Source organism: Symphalangus syndactylus, chromosome 12, assembly GCF_028878055.3.
Source record: "Symphalangus syndactylus isolate Jambi chromosome 12, NHGRI_mSymSyn1-v2.1_pri, whole genome shotgun sequence".
Taxonomy (NCBI): Eukaryota; Metazoa; Chordata; class Mammalia; order Primates; family Hylobatidae; genus Symphalangus; species Symphalangus syndactylus.
In genome coordinates, this window is record NC_072441.2 from 24,607,890 (window position 1) to 24,632,116 (window position 24,227).

The 24,227-nt window shown below is 36.6% G+C and overlaps 1 protein-coding gene across 1 annotated transcript in view; it reads right to left on the minus strand.

Moving 5' to 3' along the window:
* The window catches only part of ANKRD13C (ankyrin repeat domain 13C), a 92,605-nt gene that overhangs the window by 41,808 nt on the left and 26,570 nt on the right, over nucleotides 1-24,227 (minus strand). Inside the window, exons 4-7 of the mRNA XM_063625288.1 lie at nucleotides 16,326-16,411; nucleotides 14,600-14,645; nucleotides 6,834-6,900; nucleotides 1,749-1,893 (exon numbers count right to left, since the gene is read on the minus strand). Coding sequence (XP_063481358.1) covers nucleotides 1,749-1,893; nucleotides 6,834-6,900; nucleotides 14,600-14,645; nucleotides 16,326-16,411 — 344 coding nt within the window. The remainder of the gene's footprint in view (nucleotides 1-1,748; nucleotides 1,894-6,833; nucleotides 6,901-14,599; nucleotides 14,646-16,325; nucleotides 16,412-24,227) is intronic.

The following is a 24,227-nucleotide window of genomic DNA, read 5'->3' on the forward strand; positions in this document are numbered from 1 at the left end:
AGCCATGTCAGTAAATATAACAGTGGAAGCTTTATGGTTCCAGATTTAATAGGAGCATAAGGACAACAAAAGTCATTTGGCAGGAGAGAAAGTAACACCAAGTGCATGCCCTACAGGTGTGAGGGTGCAAAAAGAAAAGCATTCCAGGAAGTGGAAAGAACATGAACAAAGGAATAAAGGCCCAAATAGCCTGGCACATCTGACAAACTGCCAAGAGTGCAGTATGAGGATATCTAAAATAGCAAGGTAAGAAAAAGGCTAGGAAGGTGAGCAAAACTCAGGTGACCAAAGGAACCATGCCATGCTAAGGAGATTAGATTTCACTCTTTAGGTAAGGGGGAACTTTTTAAGTATCTTTAAGTAAGTAAGGTTTCATAAATGTGTTTCTAAAGTTTAATGTATCTCCAACATGTGGGATAATTTAGAAGCAGATGAGAAGAGAGCCAGGAAGATCATTTATAAGACTTTCCAATGGTCCAGTTGAGAAATAATGAATATTTAAATTACAGTAGTGACAGTGTGAATAAAAGAGGAATAATAATGAGACATTAAGGAGAAAGAAATGACCAGATATGTGCTCTGATGAGAAAACATAGAGTACAAGAAAAGATATCAAAAATAACTCCTAGGTTTCTGACTGAATAAAGAATGACATCATTCTTCAAAAGAGGAAAAACAGGAAAAAGAGCAGGTTTGGAGGAAAAGTAGTAAGGTTAGTTTTAAATAAGGTGAATTTTGAGGTACCTGGGAGACACACATGATATCCATTAGGCATTTAAACAGATAAGCCTCTACTCAGAACTGTCCGGACACAAACGTATATTTGTAAATCATCAACCTATAGGACTGTGGGAATGGAAGGGATTATTCTGGCAGTTTGTAAAAATGAGAACCACATCAAGGGCATATCAATGGTCTTTTAACACAAAGATATGGCATGAGAGAAGGAAAATCATGTCATACTCAAAGAGGGAAAGGACAGAGAAAGGAAAGGCAGCCAAAGAGTTAGGAAAAGTAAGACTGCAGACAGAGCCAAAAGAAGTATTCATATTAAGGAGATAAAATAAAGATGGTCAACAACATTAAAAGAAGGTAAGATAAAAAGATAATATATGGTAAAGGTCCAGCACAGGTTCAACAAATGAAAACTGTAAATGAGAATGAAGAGAAGCTGGAGTTCATTGATCTAGGAGATAATCAGTTGAATTCTCAGCAGGCTCAATGGACTGGTCAAGATGGAGACCAGAGGATAGAAATATAAAAAATGAAAATAGGCCGGGCGCAGTGGCTCACGCCTGTAATCCCAGCTCTTTGGGAGGCCGAGGTGGGTGGATCATTTGAGGTCAGGAGTTTGAGATCAACCTAGCCAACATGGTGAAACCACGCCTCTACTAAAAATACAAAAATTAGCTGGGCTTGGTGGCGGGCGCCTGTAGTCTCAGCTACCCTGGAGGCTGAGGCTGAAGAATTGCTTGAACCTGGGAGGCGGAGGTTGCAGTGAGCCTAGATCACGCCACTGCATTTCAGCCTGGGTGACAGAGCGAGACTCCAGTATCAAAAAAAAAAAAAAAGAAAAAGAAAAAAGGAAAAAGAAAAGAAAGCTAGTGGTCAGGAAACTATAGCTTTAGGAACAAACCATCTCAATTATACTTTGAGCTTTTAAGCAAATTATACTGAGGTTTGGCTAAAAACCTGTACTTTTTTTTTTTTAATGATTTAAAGGAATATTGATAGGACAACATGCTCACCTCATGATGTATTCGCTGATAAACTTTTTGTTCATTGTCTAATACTACAAAAGACTCAGAGGGCGCCGCATCCCCATTGAAAATGAAGCTTAGATCCCCTCGTTGGCACTTCATGTCAGTAAAGTCTATGAGAGTTGTGTCAAGCCTGTGAAACATGGGTAGATGAAAAACTCTGACAAATATAATTTTGATAAAACTTCACTAATAATTAAATAAGCTGTTCCTTCTAAACTCAAACCAAGATGCTAATACCATATTGCAAAGTCAGATTTATAGATAAAAACAAATTTATAGATAAAAATTAAATGTAAAATATTCTATTAAAAAAACTACTTAAAGATATAATCCATTTTAGCTATATTTCACTTTTCTGAATATATATATATATTTTCTGAATATACACACACACACACACACATATTTCATTGACCCAGAAAAAAAGATGTTTCCCCATATTTCGGGTATTTCTCTTTCTGCTCCCTTGTTTCCTACCATTTCCCTTTACTGTAGCTACTCAATAAAAGTGAACAGGGAAGGAAGAAAAGGAACGCAGACCTGTCTGACATTATTCGATTCCTTTAAGACCAGGTTGCTAGCTCAGCAGAGTATTTAAGACCAGACAGCAATGGATGGACCACATTCTTGGAATTGAGAACTCCTCTTTTTGATATACACCCATACCTTATGCCTAACCATCTGATACCAAACCTTGCTTTATCCTTCAACTTGATAAACCATTTAAATTCTTGGCCTTTCTATTTGACTTCTCAGATTTGGACTAATACTCTCTTTCCCAGCCAATATCTCCACACCCTGGAAACCTTACAGATCATTCTGTATCTAATACTCGTGGATTCACACATTTGTGTGTTTACTGTGCTCTTTGGTAACCTGGACCTGTCGTGGTCTAGCCTAATGTGCTGGTGTCAAACAGTATTCCACAAAGCACTACTTGCTGAAATTAGGAAAAATACTGAAAATAAAAAGTTTACAATACACTGACGTGCTTCAATCTTGCACACGGCTTTATAAATCACCAGATCAGGATCACTCCAGCTAATGGCTGCTCAAAACACACTGTCCTAAAGCCAAGAAACTGGTTGGCCCTGCTGTCAAGAGATGCTGATCACATCCCCAGGAAGCTCCTTTAAGGCTCCGTGAAAGATCCACCCTGGCTACTGAATTTCTAATGCAACTGTAAGAATTCGTTACTCTGTACGTTTTTCAGTTCTCATCACAGACAAGGCAAAGTGAGTTGGTGTTCTTGGTTTCCCTAGACAGGAAAAACAGAAATAAAACATGCCTCACATGCTGCATGAAAATAATAACTAGGGTTACATAGAATTTATCATCAAAATTAATAAATCTAAGAATGAAAGTGACACTACTGATAATTCTGCCAGGAAAACAGGGGTGAGCCAGAGCAAAGAGGGAAGTATGGTTGCCTTATGTATCAAGAAGCCCTAAAAAAGTAACTCATCAACTTACACGGGGGCAGCGGTGGGGGCCTGCCTGTTGCTTTATAGCTGAATTCTAGCTTTTAGTCAACTCCCAGAAGCTAGAATTCAGCTATACTATTAAATAACACCTACCATTGCTTGAGCATGTGTCCTAAAAGAAAATAGTATTAAAAGGGACTCTTCCCCTATCTCTATAAGATGTGGGCTCCTGATAATACCAAAAAGGAACAGATCATTTTATATGTAAGTGCACTATTTGGGCTCCAAGCTTCAGCTATCAGGGAATGTAATGCTCTACATAAAAGAAGAAATGGGCTAAAATAGTCTTCTGCCTCCATTCCCTGCTTGCCCATCGTAGGTGAAAGTGGTAGTGGGTTGTCAGGAGTGGGGATGAAAAGGTGAGTAAAGAGATGCACAGAAAGACAGATAAAGAAAGACAAAGACAGACTGACATGGTGACCTTTGAGATTTTAGATCTAGCGATATGTAAAATTAGTTATAGAAACTTCCCAGTTATATAAATTAATACAGCCTATTTTAATTTCATCTGTGTTTCTACAATTTTGCAATAAAAAGGGTAATACATTTTCTGTATATCCCTGACATATTAGATGATCTGGTAATCTGCATCACATATGCCTCAATAAATAATGTTAATTATCATGATGACATTTTAAAGTCCTCACTAGTCCTTGGCTTTAAGCCTATGAACCTAAATATTTTTAATTTTTCCCATGTAATTAGCCATGAAGAACAATAAGTTCTTTATACAAATGCAAAGATTTGAATAGAAAGTATTATTTTTAAGAAGAAAGCCTGAAAAAATGCCAAATAACACTGAAGAAAGGAACTAAAGGCTTCACTTCAGACAAGAAAATTCTGAAGTAAGACAAAGTGTGCAAATATACTTTGCATCAGTGGTTACAGATTACCTCTTAATTATTTGTATTTCTGGTCAAAATCTTTGTTAGTACTCTCAAGAGTAATGGTGCTCACACTCTCCTATTTCTACTCAAGTATTAGTTTCTCTTTGATACCAGAGAAGACATTTCAAATGATTACATGGCTGCCATGAAATAAAAGTCAACTTAAAGATTTCTCTTTGAATATATTTTAAAATTTAGCTTTATTGAAATGGTGCTAAAAAATTGTCTTGTGATATTTAAAATAGCAAGTTTTTATTTAATGTTAACAGGTTTTTTCCTTTAGATTCTTATCACCTAGGCAAAAAACCTTTTGTCATACATTCTAAAAGCTATCCTCTCCATTAATCTGGTAAGCCTTGTTTGATGAGAGCTTTAGAACCTATCACATTTGTCCTTCATCCTTAGTTACTAGTAAGCCCTATGTCTAGTATCTTGCTAAGTTACTAACTTCCCCTTAACCTACAACCTTTGTCACAATTTTTCTCCCCCAGGCTTTTGCCCTCATGTTCCTGTTTTAGCTTTTGTGAGTGTGTGACAGGGACTCACTCTGTCACCCAGGTTGGAATACAGTGGCACAATCTCGGCTCACTGTAGCCTCAAGCTCCTGGGCTCAGGTGATCCTCCCACCTCAGCCTCCTGAGTAGCAGAGACTACAAGTGTGTGCCACCATGCCCAGCTAATTTTTTGTATTTTTTGTATAGACAAGATTTCATCATATTGCCCAGGTTGTGTTTTAACCTTTTTGGTTTTATTACCTACAGTTATTATATAATGTGTACCAAAACATTTACTTTAAAAAGTCACATATAAATGTGAAACAATTTTTTTCAAAGAGATTCCTTTTTGCCTAAACCTAGGACTCAAACAGAATAAAAACTTTGTTTTTTCTGAGACAAGGTCTTACTCTGTTGCCCAGGCTAAAGTGCAGTGTTGTGATTACGGCTCACTGCAGCCTCAACTTCCTGGGGTCAGGTGATTCTCCCACCTCAGCCTCCCAGGTAGCTGGGACTATAGGCACGTGTCACCATGCCCAGCTAATTGTTAATATTTTTTTGTAAAGATGGGGTTTTGCCATGTTGCCCAGGCTGGTCTCGAACTCCAGGACTCAAGTAATCTACCTGCCTCAACCTCCCAAAGTAATGGGATTACAAGCATGAGTCACCACACCTGGCCTAAAACTAACTTTTTAAACTATCACATGGAAGATAATAGTATCCTCCAAAATTGCCTACTATCTTTCGCAAGCGCCTATATTAAAAATGTCTAAGTTAATGAAACCATAATAATTGCTAACAAAAGGCTGCTGAATTAAATCCACATCAAAAATCCTTTTCTACTTAATTTTTCTTCTATTTTTCTGTATCTTCCGAGTTTTCTGTAATGACAATGCATTTAAGGTACATGAGCACTTTTATAATTAGAAACACCTGAAGACGTTTTATAAAACATACGCTGGGTGTGATGGCTCACACTGTAATCCCAGCACTTTGTGAGGCCAAGGTGGAAGAATTACTTGAGCCTGTATGTTCAAGACCAGCCTGGGCAATATAGTGAGACCCTATCTTTATTATCTAAAAAAAGAAAAAAAAAAAACAAAAACCAAATATCTACCTTAACCAAATTCTATTGCTTAAGGATAATTACCCTAGAATTTACTTCCAAGTAAAAGTTATTGCTTCACTAATTCAAAATACTAAACAATAAATTTCTCAGAAATAGCTGATTTTTAAAAACTTCTGCTTTGTGTCATGGTGAGAAGAACAAAGAACGAGAAGTCAGAAGTCCTGGTTCAGCCATTAATTTGTAAAATGCTCTTGTAAAAAAAATCACTTCACTTCTCTGAGCTTTCTCATCTCTAAATGAAGACTTTATATGAGATAATCCTTCAAGTTATTTCTAGTTCTAGATCCTTAAACATTCAAATTAATATTCTGGAGATATATAGACACACACTTACACAAAATTATATATATACATGTATACAATTTATAAATATATCAATATATGCACATATATATAAGTTGGCATATTAACTAGCATTATATATACTTTACAAATAGATAATTTATAGATATGGCTCTATTATTATAAAGCAAAATAAAGAATGATAAATGTAAAATTCTCATGTAAGTTAAATAGACGTATTTTCCATCAGATTCAAACATTAATCTTAGTTATAAAAGGAAAAGAATAGAAGGAAATTAAAATTAGCCTCAAAGTATTCACTGGAATGGATAGATCAATGAATGAACAGATGAACGGATGCATGGATGAGTAAACAGGGGAAGGAAAGATATGAAAGAGATGGAGAAAAAGGCAAGAATTGGGTCTTCCTTATGTGTCCCTTATTCCTTAATAAATCCAGGATCAGGAAGGTAACCACTGTAAATCTTCTTAATATTACATCAAGATCCTCACTGTTTGCCTTCTAGATAGTCTGTAGTTAAATAAGAATAGGATCTTTGCTTTAGTCAAGATTTTGTATCTTTTCCATTTTGAGTTTGTTCTCTAAGTAATAAAAAAATAAAAAAAGGTTCTATGTCTTTGGTTTTTTATCTATTATGTCTCAAACGAGATAAAATATTGTGACTCTGTTACAGCATTTTAACGTCGTAAAACACATGTAAGTTATGATTACAGGGAAAAAAATCTTCCTCTAAATCTCAACTTTTACTGAGAAAAAAATCAAATCACCTTACCTGATATTGATACCTTGTTTGTATATTTTACATGCATCGGAAGGCAGAATTCGGGAAAGTAAAGGCACTGTATTTTTAAAAACAAAAGGTAAAAAATAACTACCTAAATTTTGAGATATTTACAAACTTTTAAATTAAAAGAGTAATGTGACATTTTGTTATCAAATTATAATAATTTCCTTTCAAATAGTATTTTTCCATTTAAAAATAAAAAAATATAAAAGGTAATTTTGAGCAACTTCAAATATCTACTATTTACTTGTAATTTCTGTATAGTTTACTGTACTCCCATCCCACCCACAAACAACGGTAGCAGAGTCAATATGATGCCACTCAGGTACAGACTGCATATTACAGATGAGTAAACAATACCGTATGGTAACTAAACCCTCCTGAATGGGTAACCAGATAGACCTGAACCTTATCTAATTTTGTAAATAAAATTTGGAAAAATTGCAGTAAAGTAATGTGTATAATAGAAAGAGACATCTTGGAAGTGAGACAGTTAAATTTGAGTTTGAATCCCAAATATGTGCCTTGGTTATTTAGACTCAATGCACCTGAGTTTCAAAATCTGTAAAATGGGAATCATACTATTTATCTACAGATTTCTACACTCCTATGTTGCTATCTATAGCTCATATACATGCTATAAGCCATATTCTTATAGTTTTTTATTATTTATTATCTGCTATTTTGGGTAGATATGAGTTATTCTACAGATAAATAAAGCTGCATAACAGGCTATAATAAACTACCATGTACAAAGAAATGAAAAAAGTGTGAAGCTCAAAATTCTTGAAATTAAGACCATATCAGAGGTATATGTGTACATAAGTGTGTGTGTATCTGTGTGTGTATAAGATATAGCAGATATATCTTACAAAATTAAGTGTTTTTAAAATGGGTGATAAATTAAGCTGAGTTAAAAACAAAGATTGTAGAGAAAATTAAAGGCTAATTTCATAGTTAACTTTTTCAAAAGCATCAACATTTTCTAATTAACATTAAAGATAAATACCTAATGCAGGCTCGGTATGACAGCTCACACCCGTAATCCCAGCACTTTGAGAGGCCAAAGCGGATAAATTGCTTGAGCCCAGGAGTTCAAGACCAGCCTGGGCAACATGGCGAAACCCCATCTCTATCAAACATACAAAAATTAGCCAGTCTCATAAACCAGTCTTAAAAAAATAAATAAATAAATAAAATTTTAAAATAAAAAAAATTTTAAACGCTATAAAAAAAAAAAAAGTAACTAATGCTTCATGACTCCTTTAGATCCTTAGGAACCATTTAATCCAAAATGACTTTCAGCACTGAAAACTGTTTTCTGAATTTTAGTGCAAAAATAAGAAAAGTTTATTGTCCAGAGAGAATATCAACGAATTGTTGCCCTAGTGAAAGAATATAAGAAATCTTCTTCTGACAAAGCTTTTCCTTTCTCAGCTGGGCACGGTTTGGCTATAACTGCAGCCATATGGGAGGCCAAGGCAGGAGGACTGCTTGAGCCCGGGAGCTTGAGGCTAGCCTGGGCAACATAGCAAGACCCTGTCTCTACAAAAATAAAAATAGAAAAATTAGCCAGGTGTGGTGTCAGGTACCTGTAGTCCTAGCCACCTGGGAGACTGAAGCAGGAGGATCACCTGAGGCCAGGAATTGAAGGCTGAAGTGGGCTATGATCATGCCACTGCACTCGAGCCCAGGTGACACAGCAAAACCCTATCTCTTTGGAAAAAAAAGAAAGAAAGAAAAAACTTTTTTGCAACAAAAATTGAGAAGAGCAATAATAGTGTAATTCTATAAATGATCAAAGTTCTTTCATGCTCATTAATTGAGATCTATCCTGAAGTATTTGCTGTAGCATGAACCAAAGATGATTAAAAGTAGATAGCACTCCAACTTAAGTTAATTTAACTTCATTATATCTCATTACTTATTTATTTTTTTAAAGATGGGAGTCTCCCTATATGGGTCAGGTTGGTCTTGAACTCCTGGCCTCAAGCGATCCTCCCACCTCAGCCTCCCAAAGTGCTAGGATTACAGGCACAAGCCACCATACCCAGCCAACTTTATTATATCTTTTGAAGTAATTATAACACCCTACAAAAACAGAATTTAATATCATACACTATACTTTTATTAAAAGTCAGGAAAGGAGGAAAATGGTAAGGCAGAGAGAAAACAAGTTGAGGATTGAGAGCAAAAGCTAAGAAAAAAAAAGAAAAGGGCCGGGCACGGTGGCTCACGCCTGTAATCCCAGCACTTTGGGAGGCCGAGGAGGGCAGATCACGAGGTCAGGAGATCAAGACCGTCCTGGCTGACACGGTGAAACCCCGTCTCTACTAAAAATAGAAAAAATTAGCCAGGCGTGGTGGCAGGCGCCTGTAGTCCCAGCTACTCGGAGAGGCTGAGGCAGGAGAATGGCATGAACCCAGGAGGCGGAGCTTGCAGTGAGCCGAGATTGTGCCACTGCACTCCAGCCTGGGCAACAGAGCGAGATTCCATCTCAAAAAGAAAAAAAAAAAAAAATTAAAGAAGTTAAATTATTGAGCCAAAAAAAAAAAGATTTCTGATAGATTTTAATGCATTCCAAAACATATCAATTTATATTTTCCCAAGTCCGAAATAACTCTTTTTCTCCCCCACGTAAGTTAAACAACCAACCTATCTCCTAAGTTACCTCAGTATAAGTTTAGCACAGTATTCCAAGAGTAGCATAATTCACTAAACAGAAAATAAAAAGAGAGTTTTTATATTTAAATTTTCATTTAGCTACCACTTACTCCCCAATTTTCTTTCTTTCTTTCTTTCTTTTTTTTTTGGAGACAGAGTCTCGCTCTGTCACCTAGGCTGGAATGCAAGGAATGCATGGAATGCAGTGGTGCAATCTCAGCTTACTGCAAACTCTGCCTCCCAGGTTCAAGTGATTCTCCTGCCTCAGCCTCCTGAGTAGCTGGGATTACAGGCGCCCGCCACCACACCCAGCTAATTTTTGTATTTTTAGCAGAGACTGGGTTTCACCATGTTGGCCAGGTTGGTCTCAAACTCCTGACCTAAGGTGATCCACTCACCTCAGCCTCCCAAAGTGCTGGGATTACAGGCGTGAGCCACCACGCCCAGACTACTCCCCAATTTTCAGAAGAGTTTCTAAGATTAATGTTTTCCATCTATAATACACAAATAATAGGCAGGGCGCGGTGGCTCAAGCCTGTAATCCCAGCACTTTGGGAGGCCGAGGCAGGCGGATCACGAGGTCAGGAGATCCAGACCATCCTGGCTGACACGGTGAAACCCCATCTCTACTAAAAAAAAAAAAATACAAAAAATTAGCCGGGCGTGGTGGCGGGCGCCTGTAGTCCCAGCTACTCGGAAGGCTGAGGCAGGAGAATGGCGTGAACCCAGGAGGTGAAGCTTGCAGTGAGCCGAGATCGCACCACTGCGCTCCAGCCTGGGCGACAGAGACAGACTCTATCTCAAAATAAATAAATAAATAAATAAATAAAATAATAATAATAATAATAATAATATACAAATAGTCTCAAATACAGGATGGATTGATTCTGCAGACAACGAATAAAAATAGAAAATTAGTTTTTTAGTTAAAACATGCTATATGCATAATGCAAAATTTAAAGTAGTGATCATATTATAAATTATTTGACACTTTATAGTATACAAAGGGCTTTCTCAAAAAATTTTATTTCATATACACCAAAAGAAAGTTTGCAACAGGTGGGGTAGTTAGTATTATCCTCATTTTAAAAATGAAGAACCAAGCTCAGAAAACATATAAAATATGTGATTTGCAACGTCAAATACTTAGGGGCCGGTATTTCTGATTCCAATTCAAAGCTTTTCTATACCTAAAAACCCAGGCTGGAATATTTCAGTTACCTTCAAACTTGTTAGTAAGTCTGTGGCTATTTTCTCCAAAGTCTGAATATAAGTAACAGCATAAAAAAGAGCGTGCTCTACTATCTCAAAAGAAAACACCCGCCGGGCGCGGTGGCTCACGCTTGTAATCCCAGCACTTTGGGAGGCTGAGGCGGGCGGATCACAAGGTCAGGAGATCGAGACCACGGTGAAACCCCGTCTCTACTAAAAAATACAAAAAATTAGCCGGGCGTGGTGGCGGGCGCCTGTAGTCCCAGCTACTCGGAGAGGCTGAGGCAGGAGAATGGCGTGAACCTGGGACGCGGAGCTTGCAGTGAGCCGAGATTGTGCCACTGCACTCCAGCCTGGGCAAAAGAGCAAGACTCCGTCTCAAAAAAAAAAAAAAAAGAAAACACCCTGATATCAGTATTTCTTGGCTTCCCCTTATTTCTCGCTTGCCTTTTTAAAAAATATTATGTGTTTTGACAAGGGAAAGAAATATGCCAAAACTCTAAAGTTTGATCATAAAATCTAATAAAAGATCTAGGCTATGTATAAGCCAATGGGTTTCGTTTTAGAATTATACATGACATCTAATCATCACGTATTAATAGTTGTGACTTTAAATCAGTATAATCCTTTACTAGCAATGAAACAGATGTGCTGACTTTTTGCATCGAAGTTCTCAAAGAAGAAATACTTTGGACAGCTGTCTCAGTGGTTACTTCAGGAACTCAATTATGCAACATTTATAATGTATTGTTTATAACTGTAGATATATACAGAATTTTAGAAGTGATTGCATGTATTTATATTTTAGTATAATTAAAATACCACTTTTAAAACATTTTATAACATTTTGTTCAGCAATATACATTGACTATTTTAGAATTCAAACCACTAATGATTACTAAGAGAATCAGTTAAAGAGCCAAAATACTCAAGGGACAACCCAGTTTAGGATCACAAAGCAGGACTGGGGTCTCCCCAGATGGGAAAAAAATGGGGTAAAAAAGATAGTATTCAGGTTTTAGATCAATCTACCTTGGAGCTCCTTTACTACACAAGGCTACTGTCAACCTGTTCTTCTACGTGTTCTAGGACACCAGGACTCCTGAATGATACAGAAGGTATAAAAGCAAGATGGCACTATCAGAGTAACAAGACTGCATCATCTTTAATAGAGAGAAACTATCCTGATGAGCTAGAGTTATACACATGTCAGAAAAAACTGATTACATTTAGAATTTAAAATTCTCTATACAAGGATTAAACACACTAGAAAACCCTTAATCATCCATGCCATAAAGTATTATGCAGCTGTTAAAATTAGTGAAGTATTTCCACCTGAAATATGGTAAGATGCCTATTATGGGTTGAATAAAAATGACGGCTGGGTGTAGTAGCTCACGCCTGTAATCCCTGCACTTTGGGAGGCCGAGGCGGGTGGATCATCAGAGGTCAGGAGTTCGAGACCAGCCTGGCCAACATGGTGAAACCCTGTCTCTACTAAAAACATAAGGCGCACACATGTAGTCCCAGCTTCTCTGGAGACTGAGGTGTTAGGATCACTTGAACCCGGGAGGTGAGGTTGCAGTGAGCTGAGATCACGTGACTGCACTCCAGCCTGGGTGATAGAGTGAGAGTCCCTCTCAATAAATAAATAAATAACTATGTCAACTTGCATAATGATATAACAGTATGATTCCACAGGAGAAAAAAAACCTAATTCTGAGGGGTTGTGTGTGCATAGATATATACACAAACACTTTAGTAAGCACTGAAAAGCATCTGAAAGTAGTCATACCAAATGTTAACAATAGTCACCTCTGGAAAGTGGTAACAGGGAAACTTAGAAATACCGGATTAATTTTCTATAATGTTCAAAACTTTTACAGTGAATATTCTATTAAAAATAGATTAAAATCTTAGTAAACTGAGGATAATTTTAGTATTAAATGATAACTTGTATTAGTCAAAGCTAACTAAAAAGCATAATACAATTTTTAGAAATGTACACAGATGTTATAAAATCAATGTTTAAAATTTACATAAGCTGTAATTTACATAAGCTGGGGAGGAAGTCTGATTTGTATCTAAAAGCTCCAAATAAAGAAGGCAGTTTATCAAAAATATAATTTGTAGAAAATTATTACTTGTTGAAAAGAGGCCAGATTCTTTCTCAAGACAATAGAAAACTACTATTTTTTTCATACAGTAGAGAGAAATAAGTGTTAATGGACTTCAGATTTATGGCTGCATTTACTTTTTCAGAAGAAATCAGAAGATGTAAGAGAATTAGAAGAAATCACAAGCATAATTGTTAATTAAAGTTTAAATCTGGTAACTTCCTAGGCATTTTACTGCTATATGGTATATTGTATAACCTATTTTCTTACTGACGAGTTGAAGCTGAATTTGCAAACTCAACTGTATTGTGAGAATATCATAACTTCCTCAAGGTTAACAAATGTCAGAATGTAATGTTTTAAATTAAGTTGCATTTATTGACCTCCCATAGACCAGGCCTAAAACTGAAATTTCTATTACTCTGGCAATCCCACTACAAATTGCCTGGGCAGAGCAGTAGCAGCACTGGATGGGGCTAAGTACTGTAAGCAATTTCCATTTCACAGTCTAGAATTTGTTTTTAAATGTATAGAGAAAACCATAGAGGCACAGAATGTAGAACTGAAAAGAAACAGATTTGCTAGTTCAAAATTCCTATTCTACTGACTGAATTCTTTGCCCAAAGTTCCTCATTTGGTATAATATGCATACGTGCCTGGGCGACAGAGTGAGTGAGACTTTGTCTCAAAAAAAAAAAAAAAAAATTAATTTAGATGCTTTAACAAAAACTCACATAATAAGCTCATTATGTCTAAACCTTTAGAGATTACATTTTTTTAAATACTTAAAAACAACAAAATTTAGTTGTTTAGTTAGTAAAATAAAGGTCACTAGAATCAAACTTCATATTTGGATATGAAAGTTTTCTCTCTAGTGGACTCATGTTTAAAATGAGAAGGAGAAAAACCTTGTTAAGGTAAGTCAATAAATGACTGCAAAAAAATCTAGGGCAAAATTAGGGTTTTTCATAAGTCACTGGAATCAATGTTCAACCAAATAGTATGTAAAGAAAGTGGCTATAAAGTATGCAAGAGGCAAAATAACGGAAAGACAACAAAATATACATAAAAAATGTTAACTAAATTCTCCACATTCAGAGATCTAAGTACTAGATTTCAAACGTCCTTAAATTCAGTAGTCCCATAATCCCATAATTATTTTCTTTTCTGAAAACTCCTTGCGTTCTATTATTAAATTTTAAATGCTGTTTGTAAAACATTTTTAAAACTAAAAGTACCATTTTCAACCTTAAAAATATAAACTATTGGCCAGATGTGGTGGCTCACTTCTGTAATCCCAGCACTTTGAGAGGCCGAGGTAGGAGGATAGCTTGAGCCCAGGTGTTCTAGACCAGCCTGGGAAACACAGTGAGATTCCATCTCTACAAAACATAAAAATAATTAGCCAGGTGTGATGGCATGTGCCTGTGGTCCTAGCTACTCAGGAGGCTGAGCGGGGAGGATTGCCTGAGCCCAGGAGTTCGAGGTTGTAGTAAGCTATGATCGTACCACTGCACTCCAGCCTCGGCAACAGTGAGAACTTGTCTCAAAAAAAAAAAAAGATTTATTAAAGTTACTAATCAAGTTGGAATAATTAAATATTATAGGGCTTTATAATGATTACAGTCAATGTCATGAAAAATACTTTTCCTCACAGCAAGTATTAAATTTATTATCCTAACATTTCTATATGATAGGTATTTTTGTACTTGCATTTCTGCATGAGTACATATTTTATAGTAAAACATAGCATATTCTTACCCCAGCTTTGAAAATCCCAGTGAAGTTCTAGATAAAAGTCACCTAGCTGAAAAATGAAATATGAATAATTACTAAATGCACCTTAGTTAAAAGCTCTTATGCTTTAAAAATATGGCTATTCCTTAAAACATTATAATACATGCATTACTATACTTAATTACAAAGGAAAATATGCACCTGTATATTTTATAAGAATATTTTAACTACATAGTAACATATCTGAAACTGGTAAGCCTTTAAATTTGTATCAATAAATGTTACACTTCCCAGTATAAACAAAATAACAATAATAAATATTTTTTAAATAGTTAACTTTAGAAGTGTTATTAAAAATTACTACCAAAATGACTATTTGTATAACCTAATAATGGCATTTAAAAAATGGCCCATTGTAATAGAAGATATTTTTCTGTAAAGGGATAATACAAGTTTATTAAATCTGAAACATGTCATCATATAATATCTATGAAAAAAATTTTTTTTTTCTTGAGATGCAGTCTCACTCCATCGCCCAGGTTGGAGTGCAGTGGCACGATCTCGGTTCACTGCAACCTCTGCCTCCTGGGTTCAAGCAATTCTCCTGTCCCAGCCTCCCAAGTAGCTGGGACTACAGGCGCCTGCCACCATGCCTGGCTAATTTTTTTTTTTTTTAATTTTTAGTAGAGACGGAGTTTCACCTTTTTGGTCAGGCTAGTCTCGAACTCCTGACCTCAGGCGATCCACCCGCTTCGGCCTCCCAAAGTGCTGGGATTACAGGCATGAGTCACTATGCCTGGCCGAAAAAAAATTTTATTTTGCAAATTAGAAGCTAGACACCAAAGATTATAACTGTTAAGAGTATATGTTCTAAACATAAGTAGAGCATTACAAATACAGCAACATCAACAAGTTAGTCTCTTTCAAAAAGTGATAAAAGTGAATATTAATATTAGATATCACTGCAATATGAGTAAAACATTTTTCTGGCTTTTTCTATTTCTTCAGATCTAAAAAAAAAAAAAGCACCACTAACAGAGACAAGCTATCATCATATCATCATGACAGGTCTTTCTTTCTCCCACAGTTCTTTCAGGCAGCAGAAATACAGAGGAAGAGAGTAACAATAGAAAACAAACCACTCTCTTTTGTGTGCCAGCATACCCAGCTCTTAGCACAAGGAGATAGGACAGATAAAAAGAGTTTTTGTTACATAAAGAATATACAGGCCGGGCACGGTGGCTCACGCCTATAATCCCAGCACTCTAGGAAACTGAGGCAGGCGGACTGCTTGAGCCCAGGAGTTTGAGACCAGCCTGGGCAACATGGTGAGACCCCATCTCTACTAAAAATACAAACAATTAGCTGGGTGACAGAGTGAGGCGCCATCTCCAAAACAAACAAACAAAAAAACCTGCCACTTCTCGTAGCAATGGCTTTAGCTGTAGAGAATCTTCTAATTCAAAGGCAAAGGAAAATTATTGCCATTAACTGTGACTTACCTGCTTTTTTTCTTTAGAGCTCTTACCTAATTTATTGAAAGTAATAAATCTTTATCTTCCTAGTTCAAAGTGAGGTGCTTCTACTAAGATCACATTCATACACTATAATTATTGCTTAATTTAAGCATGATTTTTACCATTTTTTGGCCCTTAATAAGTGAGAATTTAAATTGTATTAAGAAAAAAATGCTTAAAACTCACTTATAATTACTCCCAAGGTGCAAAATTAACAAAGAAATATAGCTTACCTCTTTCAGGGCTTTTAATAATCGAGGTCGTTTTTCTTCAACACTTTCCCTGGATTGCTGCTTAAGCTTCCTCAAAAGAGCTGTAACTAAAGTTTAAATTTTAAAAATAACTAATTTAAATTTTCATCATGCAATAAAAACACCACTGGCTTATTATACATATAGATAATACACGTACACATATGTGCATGTGCATGTGTGTGTGTATGTGTGTGTGTGTATCTACATCTACAATATATTTTGAAAGGCCAAAAATCAAAGAGCAATGTTTAAATTACTGAAGGCCTCTTGGAACAGTAAAAGAAGCTGAGACATAGAAGTCAGAGAACATGGGACCTATACAGATAGAATAAGTTAGTAAGTTTAATAAAACTGGTATGATCCCCAAAGAATAATGAGAAGAGATATTTCAACATCAACCTACACCATATTCACACTAGCTTTTACTAGTTTTTAATTATCAGTAACGATTTACCTAACTGTGCCAAGATAACCAAACTCATTCAAATGATGCAATGTCCTAATAGAACACTGACCTCAAGGAAGATCTCAAAAACAACAGATCTCAAAAATCCCACTGGAAGCCACTTTTCTAAAAACATGTAATTACCTGCAATTGTTACCAGGTGTATCTGTTGTTTTATCACTGGAGGATATACCTTCACATACTACCAGCACAGTATAAAAAATACAAAAATGAATCTTATTGTACCTGGAAAAAGAACTTCTGAATCTAAGAAAACCTAAAGTCCTCCATAGTGTATTTTCAATTACTGAGATTTAAGCACATTGCTGAAGTTCAAACCCCAGCTTTACCACTTAGTGGTTGTGTGTAAACTTGGACAAGTTACTACTTAATTTCTCTAAACTTCCTTTTTTTTTCCTCTCCTTTGTCAAGTAAGAATAGAAGTAAGGGCACAGTGGTCTGCACCTGTAGTCCCAGCTACTCAGGAGGTTAAGGTGAGAGGATCACTTGAGCTCAGGAGTTTGAGACCAGCCTGGGAAACATAGTGAGACCCCCATCTCTATTAAAAAAAAAAAAAAAAAAATTAGCCAGGGCTTGATGGTGTGCACCTGTGATCCTAGCTACTTGGGAGGCTGAGGCAGGTGGACTGGTTGTGCCCAAGAGTTTGAGGCTGCAGTGAGCTATGACCACTGCACTCCAACCTGGGTGACAGAGCAAGACACTGTGCCTGTAATTAACTAAATACGATTTTTATCTATTAGAATGAAGGTGTAAAATTCACTGGCAAAATCAATCAATTAATCCTTAATATTTGTCAAAATAAGAAAAAATATTAGACTTGAATGAAATAAGCACAGGAAAAAATAAGAACATGGAAAAATGTGCATCGGGGGAAATATACACATCTATACATGCTAATTTCCTCCTGATTCTAACATATTTTTCATATACATACATATACATATGCATTCTGAGGGCTTTTTAAAAATCAGTAAATCACTTTTACTATTTCACAGTATGCATTCTTATAAACCACTTCAAGTCCCATGTGGAATGCAGAAGCAGAAGGCGAATAAAAAAAGAAGGTAGTGAAAGCTTGGACTAGATTTTTTTTTTGTCCACATAGGCCCAAAATTAGGAAAAATCTAGGGAAGCATGTAAAAATAGTAGGAGCTATTCTTATTTTTAACCACAGGTCTAACTAAATTCCAGTATATTTTAAACAGCCAAAAATCAAAGAACAATGTTTAAATTACTGAAGGTATCTCAAAATAATCAAAACTGAGACACAGAAATCAGGAAACACAGGACCTAGTTTCAGTTCTACCATATACTAGCTCGGTGACCTAAATCAATAATTCCCAAATACGAACCTACATTTCTGTGCCCCATTATTTGAGTTTCCAATGATATGCAGAAAATGAGAAAAAATGTGTACTAGAATGAGTTTTTTCTTAATAAATTTTTTTAAAGACTATTCTTCCTACTTTTGGTTTCAAATATCTTTTTTTAAAAATAAAATGTGGATCACAAAAGACAGTAGTTACCGTTTTTATAAAGTTCTGATAGTCTAAAATGGAAAAGTTAGATTCCTTATATCAATTACCAGTAAAAAATTTTTTTTCTGGTCTGTGAAATCCAAAAAGTCTGAGAATCAATGACTTAGATAATCATTTAAAGATTCAAGTATGAATCTGACAAACCTTCCTGTTCATTATAATTTAATGTCAAAGTTATATTACCCAAATGTAGTACAATTCTTTTTAATAGTCATTGTTTTCCACTATAAGCTCAAGTACCTTAATAAATCTTATTCAATCTACCTTGCCTTCAGATTGAAATGGACCTCGGTTGAACGTAGAGAATGAAAAGAATTCAATTCCTAGATAAAAGGGTCTTTCAATAAAAAGCAGAGACTACATATTTTTTTATCAGCCTGATTTTATTAACTAAATATAATTGTAACTGACTGAAGGCATTCAGTAAATAATGACCAAACATCATTAAAAAAGCTGAAGGCATTCAATAAATAACGACCAAACGTCATTAAAAAGGTAATGGCAACCACTGTATATAGCATAGTATAACAACATATGCAAAGAGATTCCCTTTTCTATATAAGGCTTCATATTGAAAAATATCATAAACTCAAACTTCCTATGGATGCACATTCAGAAAGCAATTACACAAAATTATCAGTATCCTTTTTAGGGATCAGTATTTGTATTCCCATATTGTAAGAATTTTACTAATACTGATTAATAATGAAGATTAAAATTAGCTTTAGAGGATTTAGGTGATAAAAGAATTCATACAAAGACTCAAATGCAAAAGTCCATAAACCACAACTAATTTTACTTTCTCCTTCCTCCTTCTCCGACTGAAGTTTACAGTTTGACCTAAAGCTTTTGGAACTATGCCCTACTGCTCCAGGTATTACTTAAATCTGTTATCTTTTGTGCTCCTCTTCCTTCTAAGCTCCAATCTATTTCCTGCTTCCCACTTGGACAGTTCTACCTGATGTACTACAGTTGATTCAAACCCAACAAATCTAACACAAATTAAAGACCATACTGCTCTTGCTCCTATAGTCTATATATCAATTAATTAATGAAATCACCATTAATCCATAATAGAGACCTTAGAGTTACTCTGAATCATTCTATCATTACCCATACCCAAGAGATAATCCATTCGGTTAAATCAATCTTTTTTTTTTTTTTTTTTTTTTTGAGATGGAGTCTCGCTCTGTCGCCAGGCTGGAATGCAGTGGCGCAATCTTGGCTCACTGCAACCTCTGCCTCTTGGGTTCAAGCTATTCTCCAGCCTCAGCCACCAGAGTAGCTGGGATTACAGGCGCACGCCACCATGCCCAGCTAATTTTTGTATTTTTAGTAGAAGCGGGGTTTTACCATGTTGGCCAGGATGGTCTCGATCTCTTGACATGGTGATCCACCCGCCTCAGCCTCCCAAAGTTCTGGGATTACAGGCATGAGCCACCACGCCCGGCTAAATCTTTCTTTTAATTACTTTCTGATCTATCCCTTCCTTCTCTAAAAACACTATGTCTTTAAGTCAAGCTTACCTCATTTGTTCCAAAAATGTTTTTTTCTAAATATCTCTTGCCTCCCTGACTCCACTGTATTAATTAGAAAGTCTTTTCACTTATCTAATAATATCAATCCCTGCTTTGAAGTCTTCTGGGGTTTTCCAGAGACTGGAAATTGGGATTAAAATCTTGAATAGCACATAAAGCTGTTATCAACCTGGTCCTTTTATCATTACAACTTCATTTCCCAACACTAGTCTTTGCCCCTTCATCCATCTTTGCCATGTATCATTAAGAAGCCAAACAGAGGGCCATGGTGGCTCACACCTGTAATCTCAGCACTTTGGGAGGCCGAGCTGGGTGGATCGCCTGAGGTCAAGAGTTCGAGACCAGCCTGGCCAAGATAGTGAAACCCGGTCTCTACTAAAAATACAAAAAATTAGCTGGGTGTGGTGGCGGGTCCCTGTAATCTCAGCTACTCGGGAGGCGGGGGCAGGAGAACTGCCTGAACCTGAGAGGCGGAGGCTGCAGAGAGCCAAGATCGCGCCATTGCACTCCAGCCTGAGCAACAAGAGGGAAAACTCCATCTCAAAACAAAAAAAAAAAGAAAGAAAGAAACCAAATACATATTGTTCCCTAGCATATGCCTTGTTTTTTTATATTTCCATGCTTTATACACATTCCATTCTCGCACAGTAGAATGCCTTTACCCACCTTTTTAACTCCTAAAATCCTTTGAAACAGCTTTAATAACCAAACACCTTGCTAAGAACCTGAATAACTTTTCCACTCATCTGTTTCCCCCGGGACTTTGTAAATACTTCAGAATGCCACAGAATATTCACTGGTCTCTCTCCCTAGAGTAGGATGACTTCTTCAACATCAAAGTTAATGGCACATCCTGACTATGTTTCTGACACATCTAGTAGGTATTCAGAACACAAAGAGACAATTCCTGGCCTCATACACTCTGCCTAAAGGGAATGGGCAGAGTTCTGACACAGTATATGAGCAGAGAAAACTTCCTTGTACTTGAGCTGAGATCTGAAGAATCTTAAGGAGCTGTGACAAAAAGAGGGGGATATATAAGTATGAGGAGTATGAGAAACCAAAAAGCCAGCAGAGCTGACACATAGAAAGCCAGATGGAAAGAACAAGATGAGGAAGGAGACAAAGAAGTGATACTATCATACTGGACCTTATAAACAAAGTTAGCAATTTTGGTCTTTGTCCTCAGAACAGGAGGTTTTAAAGAATTTTACACAGAGAATAATATGACCAGAAGACGAAACTAAAATATAACAAAATATTAACAGTGGTCGTCTTTTTTTTTTCTTGAGACAGGGTCTCGCTTTGTCCCAGGCTCCAGGCTGGAGTGCAGTGGCACAATGTCGGCTCACCACAGCCTCAGCCTCCCAGGCTCAAGTGGATCCTCCCATCTCAGCTCCCAAGTACCTGGGGCCACACGCACAGATCACCATGCCTGGCTAATTTTTGTACTTTTTTGTAGAGACAGGTTTTTGCCATGCTGCTTAGGCTGGTCTTGAACTCCTGGGCCCAAGCGACCCACCTGTCTCGGCCTCCCAAAGTGCTGGGATTACAGGCATGCCCCACCACACCTGACCCAACAGTGGTTATCTTTGAGTGATATTATTTTCTTTTTTTCTCCTATAATTCCTAATTTTCTACGATGAGTGTCATCATTTTCTTATAAGAAAAAACATTACAAAGTTTTGAAAACTCAGGAGAGTTGTGATAAATAGAAGTCCTACTATAATACTTAGTTTTTTCTTTTTTTTTTCAGACAGGGTCTCACTCTGTCACCCAGGCTGGAGTGCAGTGGCGTGATCTCAGCTCACTGCTACCTCCACTTCCCAGGGTCAAGCAATCCTCCCACCTCAGGCTCCCACGTAGCTAGGACTACAAGCACACACCACACCAGCTAATTTTTGTACTTTTTGTAGTGTTGGGATCCTCCTATGTTTCCCAGGCTCAAGCAATCTGCCTGCTTCGGCCTCCCAAAGTGCTGGGATTACTGGCATCTAATATAATACTTTTAAGAAAAATTTTGATTCTTGATACACAGTCTCGAATTTTCTTTGCAGTTTTTATTCATCTCTTCATTAATTCATTAAACAAATATTGTACCAGAGATAAAGGGGTGAATAAGACAACATATACATGACTTGAAGTCTCACAAAGCTTATGTTATCAAGATACAGAGTAGGGAACACATACTGAAAAATTAATTAGAAGTATGCAACATATTGCAAAGGAAAAGAGTAAACCACAATGAAAATGTACAACAAGAACTTAACCTACTCTAGAAGTTGAGGAAAGCCTTCTCTCAAAAAGAAATATAAAATTGAAGGCTAAATGAAGACTTCTAGTTCAATGTAAGATGGCAAACCAATACGAACTGCTGTCTCTCCCTCCACATTAACACTTTTGATGTGCCACGGAAATAAGACAAAGGCCGACAGAATTCCCAAAACTACCATAAGTATACCATGACATAAATCTGCACAAACTGTGAGCAACTTCTGGAGAGACAAAAGACAACTAGATCCCAGACTGCATAAAGAAACCAGAGCTGTCTAGATCAGAGAAAGCTAGGAACCATGGGTGAGGGATAAATTGTGGGAAAAAAAGGCTTTTTAGTTGTATCCATATCTCTATCTCATACTGGTCTGGGCTGATCACTGTTTACCAGGTAACCACTGTAAGGCAGAAAAGCAACATAATCTTGAAATTTTATTACTAATTAGTGAAATGATTCTAAACAGTCTCTGACAAGTAGTTTGCATTGTCTGTCTTGTGGTACAAGGATGTTAGCAAAATTATCAGAAATCAGAAAAAATGGACAAATAGGTCACAAAGTTTTTGCCAATAATAATATTAGATTACCTCTGATTTTTCAAAAAACATAATTTTCTGAGCCCAGAAAATGTTAACGTAACACAAGTCAAAAAATCAAAAACTTAAATCACAGTGCTTAAGATAATTTCAAAGTACAGACATAGCCGGGCATGGTGGCTCACGCCTGTAATCCCAGCACTTTGGGAGGCCGAGGCAAGTAGATTACCTGAGGTCAGGAGTTCGAGACCAGCCTGGCCAACATGGTGAAACCCCATCTCTACTAAAAATACAAAAATTAGCTGGGCACTGTGGCAGGCACCTGTAGTCCCAGCTACTCAGGAGAATCACTTGAACTCGGTCTCAAAAAAAAAATTAATAAATAAGTACAGACATACGTTTAATACCATTATACATTTATATTAATATTTCTAATAAACCGTAAGAGATATTCAATTAATTATCCTTTAAGTTAGCAGTTAAGTATTTGTTTCATGTGATGGAAAGTAATGAAAATAAAAGCACTGAGCAATTATGGTTATATAATTACATAATAATGGACAATGGGATATTATTTAGAATGGCTTAGATATCACTCTACATAAGAAAATCACTTTAAGAACAGACCTCAACTATCTGAGCCTCAATCTTTTACCTTTAAATTGATTGTTAAATATCCTTTAACTGATTTTCCAGGAAAATTTTGTTTACTGGCCTTCCCAATAATTATGAATTCTTAAACAGAAGAGACCAGGTCTTTTATTCTCTACATCTTAATACACACATGCTTTATAGTAAGGACTCAGTAAATACTGATTCTGAGTAAAAGAATCCTTGAGGCCAGGCGCAGTGGCTCACACCTCTAACCTCAGCGTTTTGGGAGGCCGAGGCTGGTGGATCACCTGAGGTCAGGAGTTCAAAACCAGCCTGACCAACGTGGAGAAACCCCATCTATACTAAAACTACAAGATTAGCTGGGCGTGGGGATGCATGCCTGTAATTCCAGCTACTTGGGAGGCTGGGGCAGGAGAATCGCCTCAACCCAGCAGGCAGAGGTTGCGGGTGAGCCTAGATTGTGCCATTGCACTCCAGCCGGGGCAACAAGAGTGGAACTCCGTCTTAAAAAAAAAAGAATAATTGAAAGCCACAAAAGTCACACTAGACAGAAACCCAGAAGCCAATCTCATTTCCTCTCCACTCTGTTAATTAGTTAGAAAAATCAGAGGAAGTTTCTTCACACCAGTTGTTGCAACTCTTATTATCAGTTTCTTTTGGATTTGCACATTTTTTATCTTTTCCTTGAAATAATTCTAGGTTCAGCATTGTTTCTTGCTCTCATAAGGGTCTCCTGATATTTGTCCAGAAAGGACAACTGTCAGTGTGTAACAAATAAAAAAAAAATACACTCATTTTAGTTGTTAAAATATTACAATTTTATCTTAGTAAATCTTAGACCCAAATATAACTTCACCATTAAAAGTTGTTTATAGGCTGAGCACGGTGGCTCATGCCTGTAATCCTAGCACTTTGG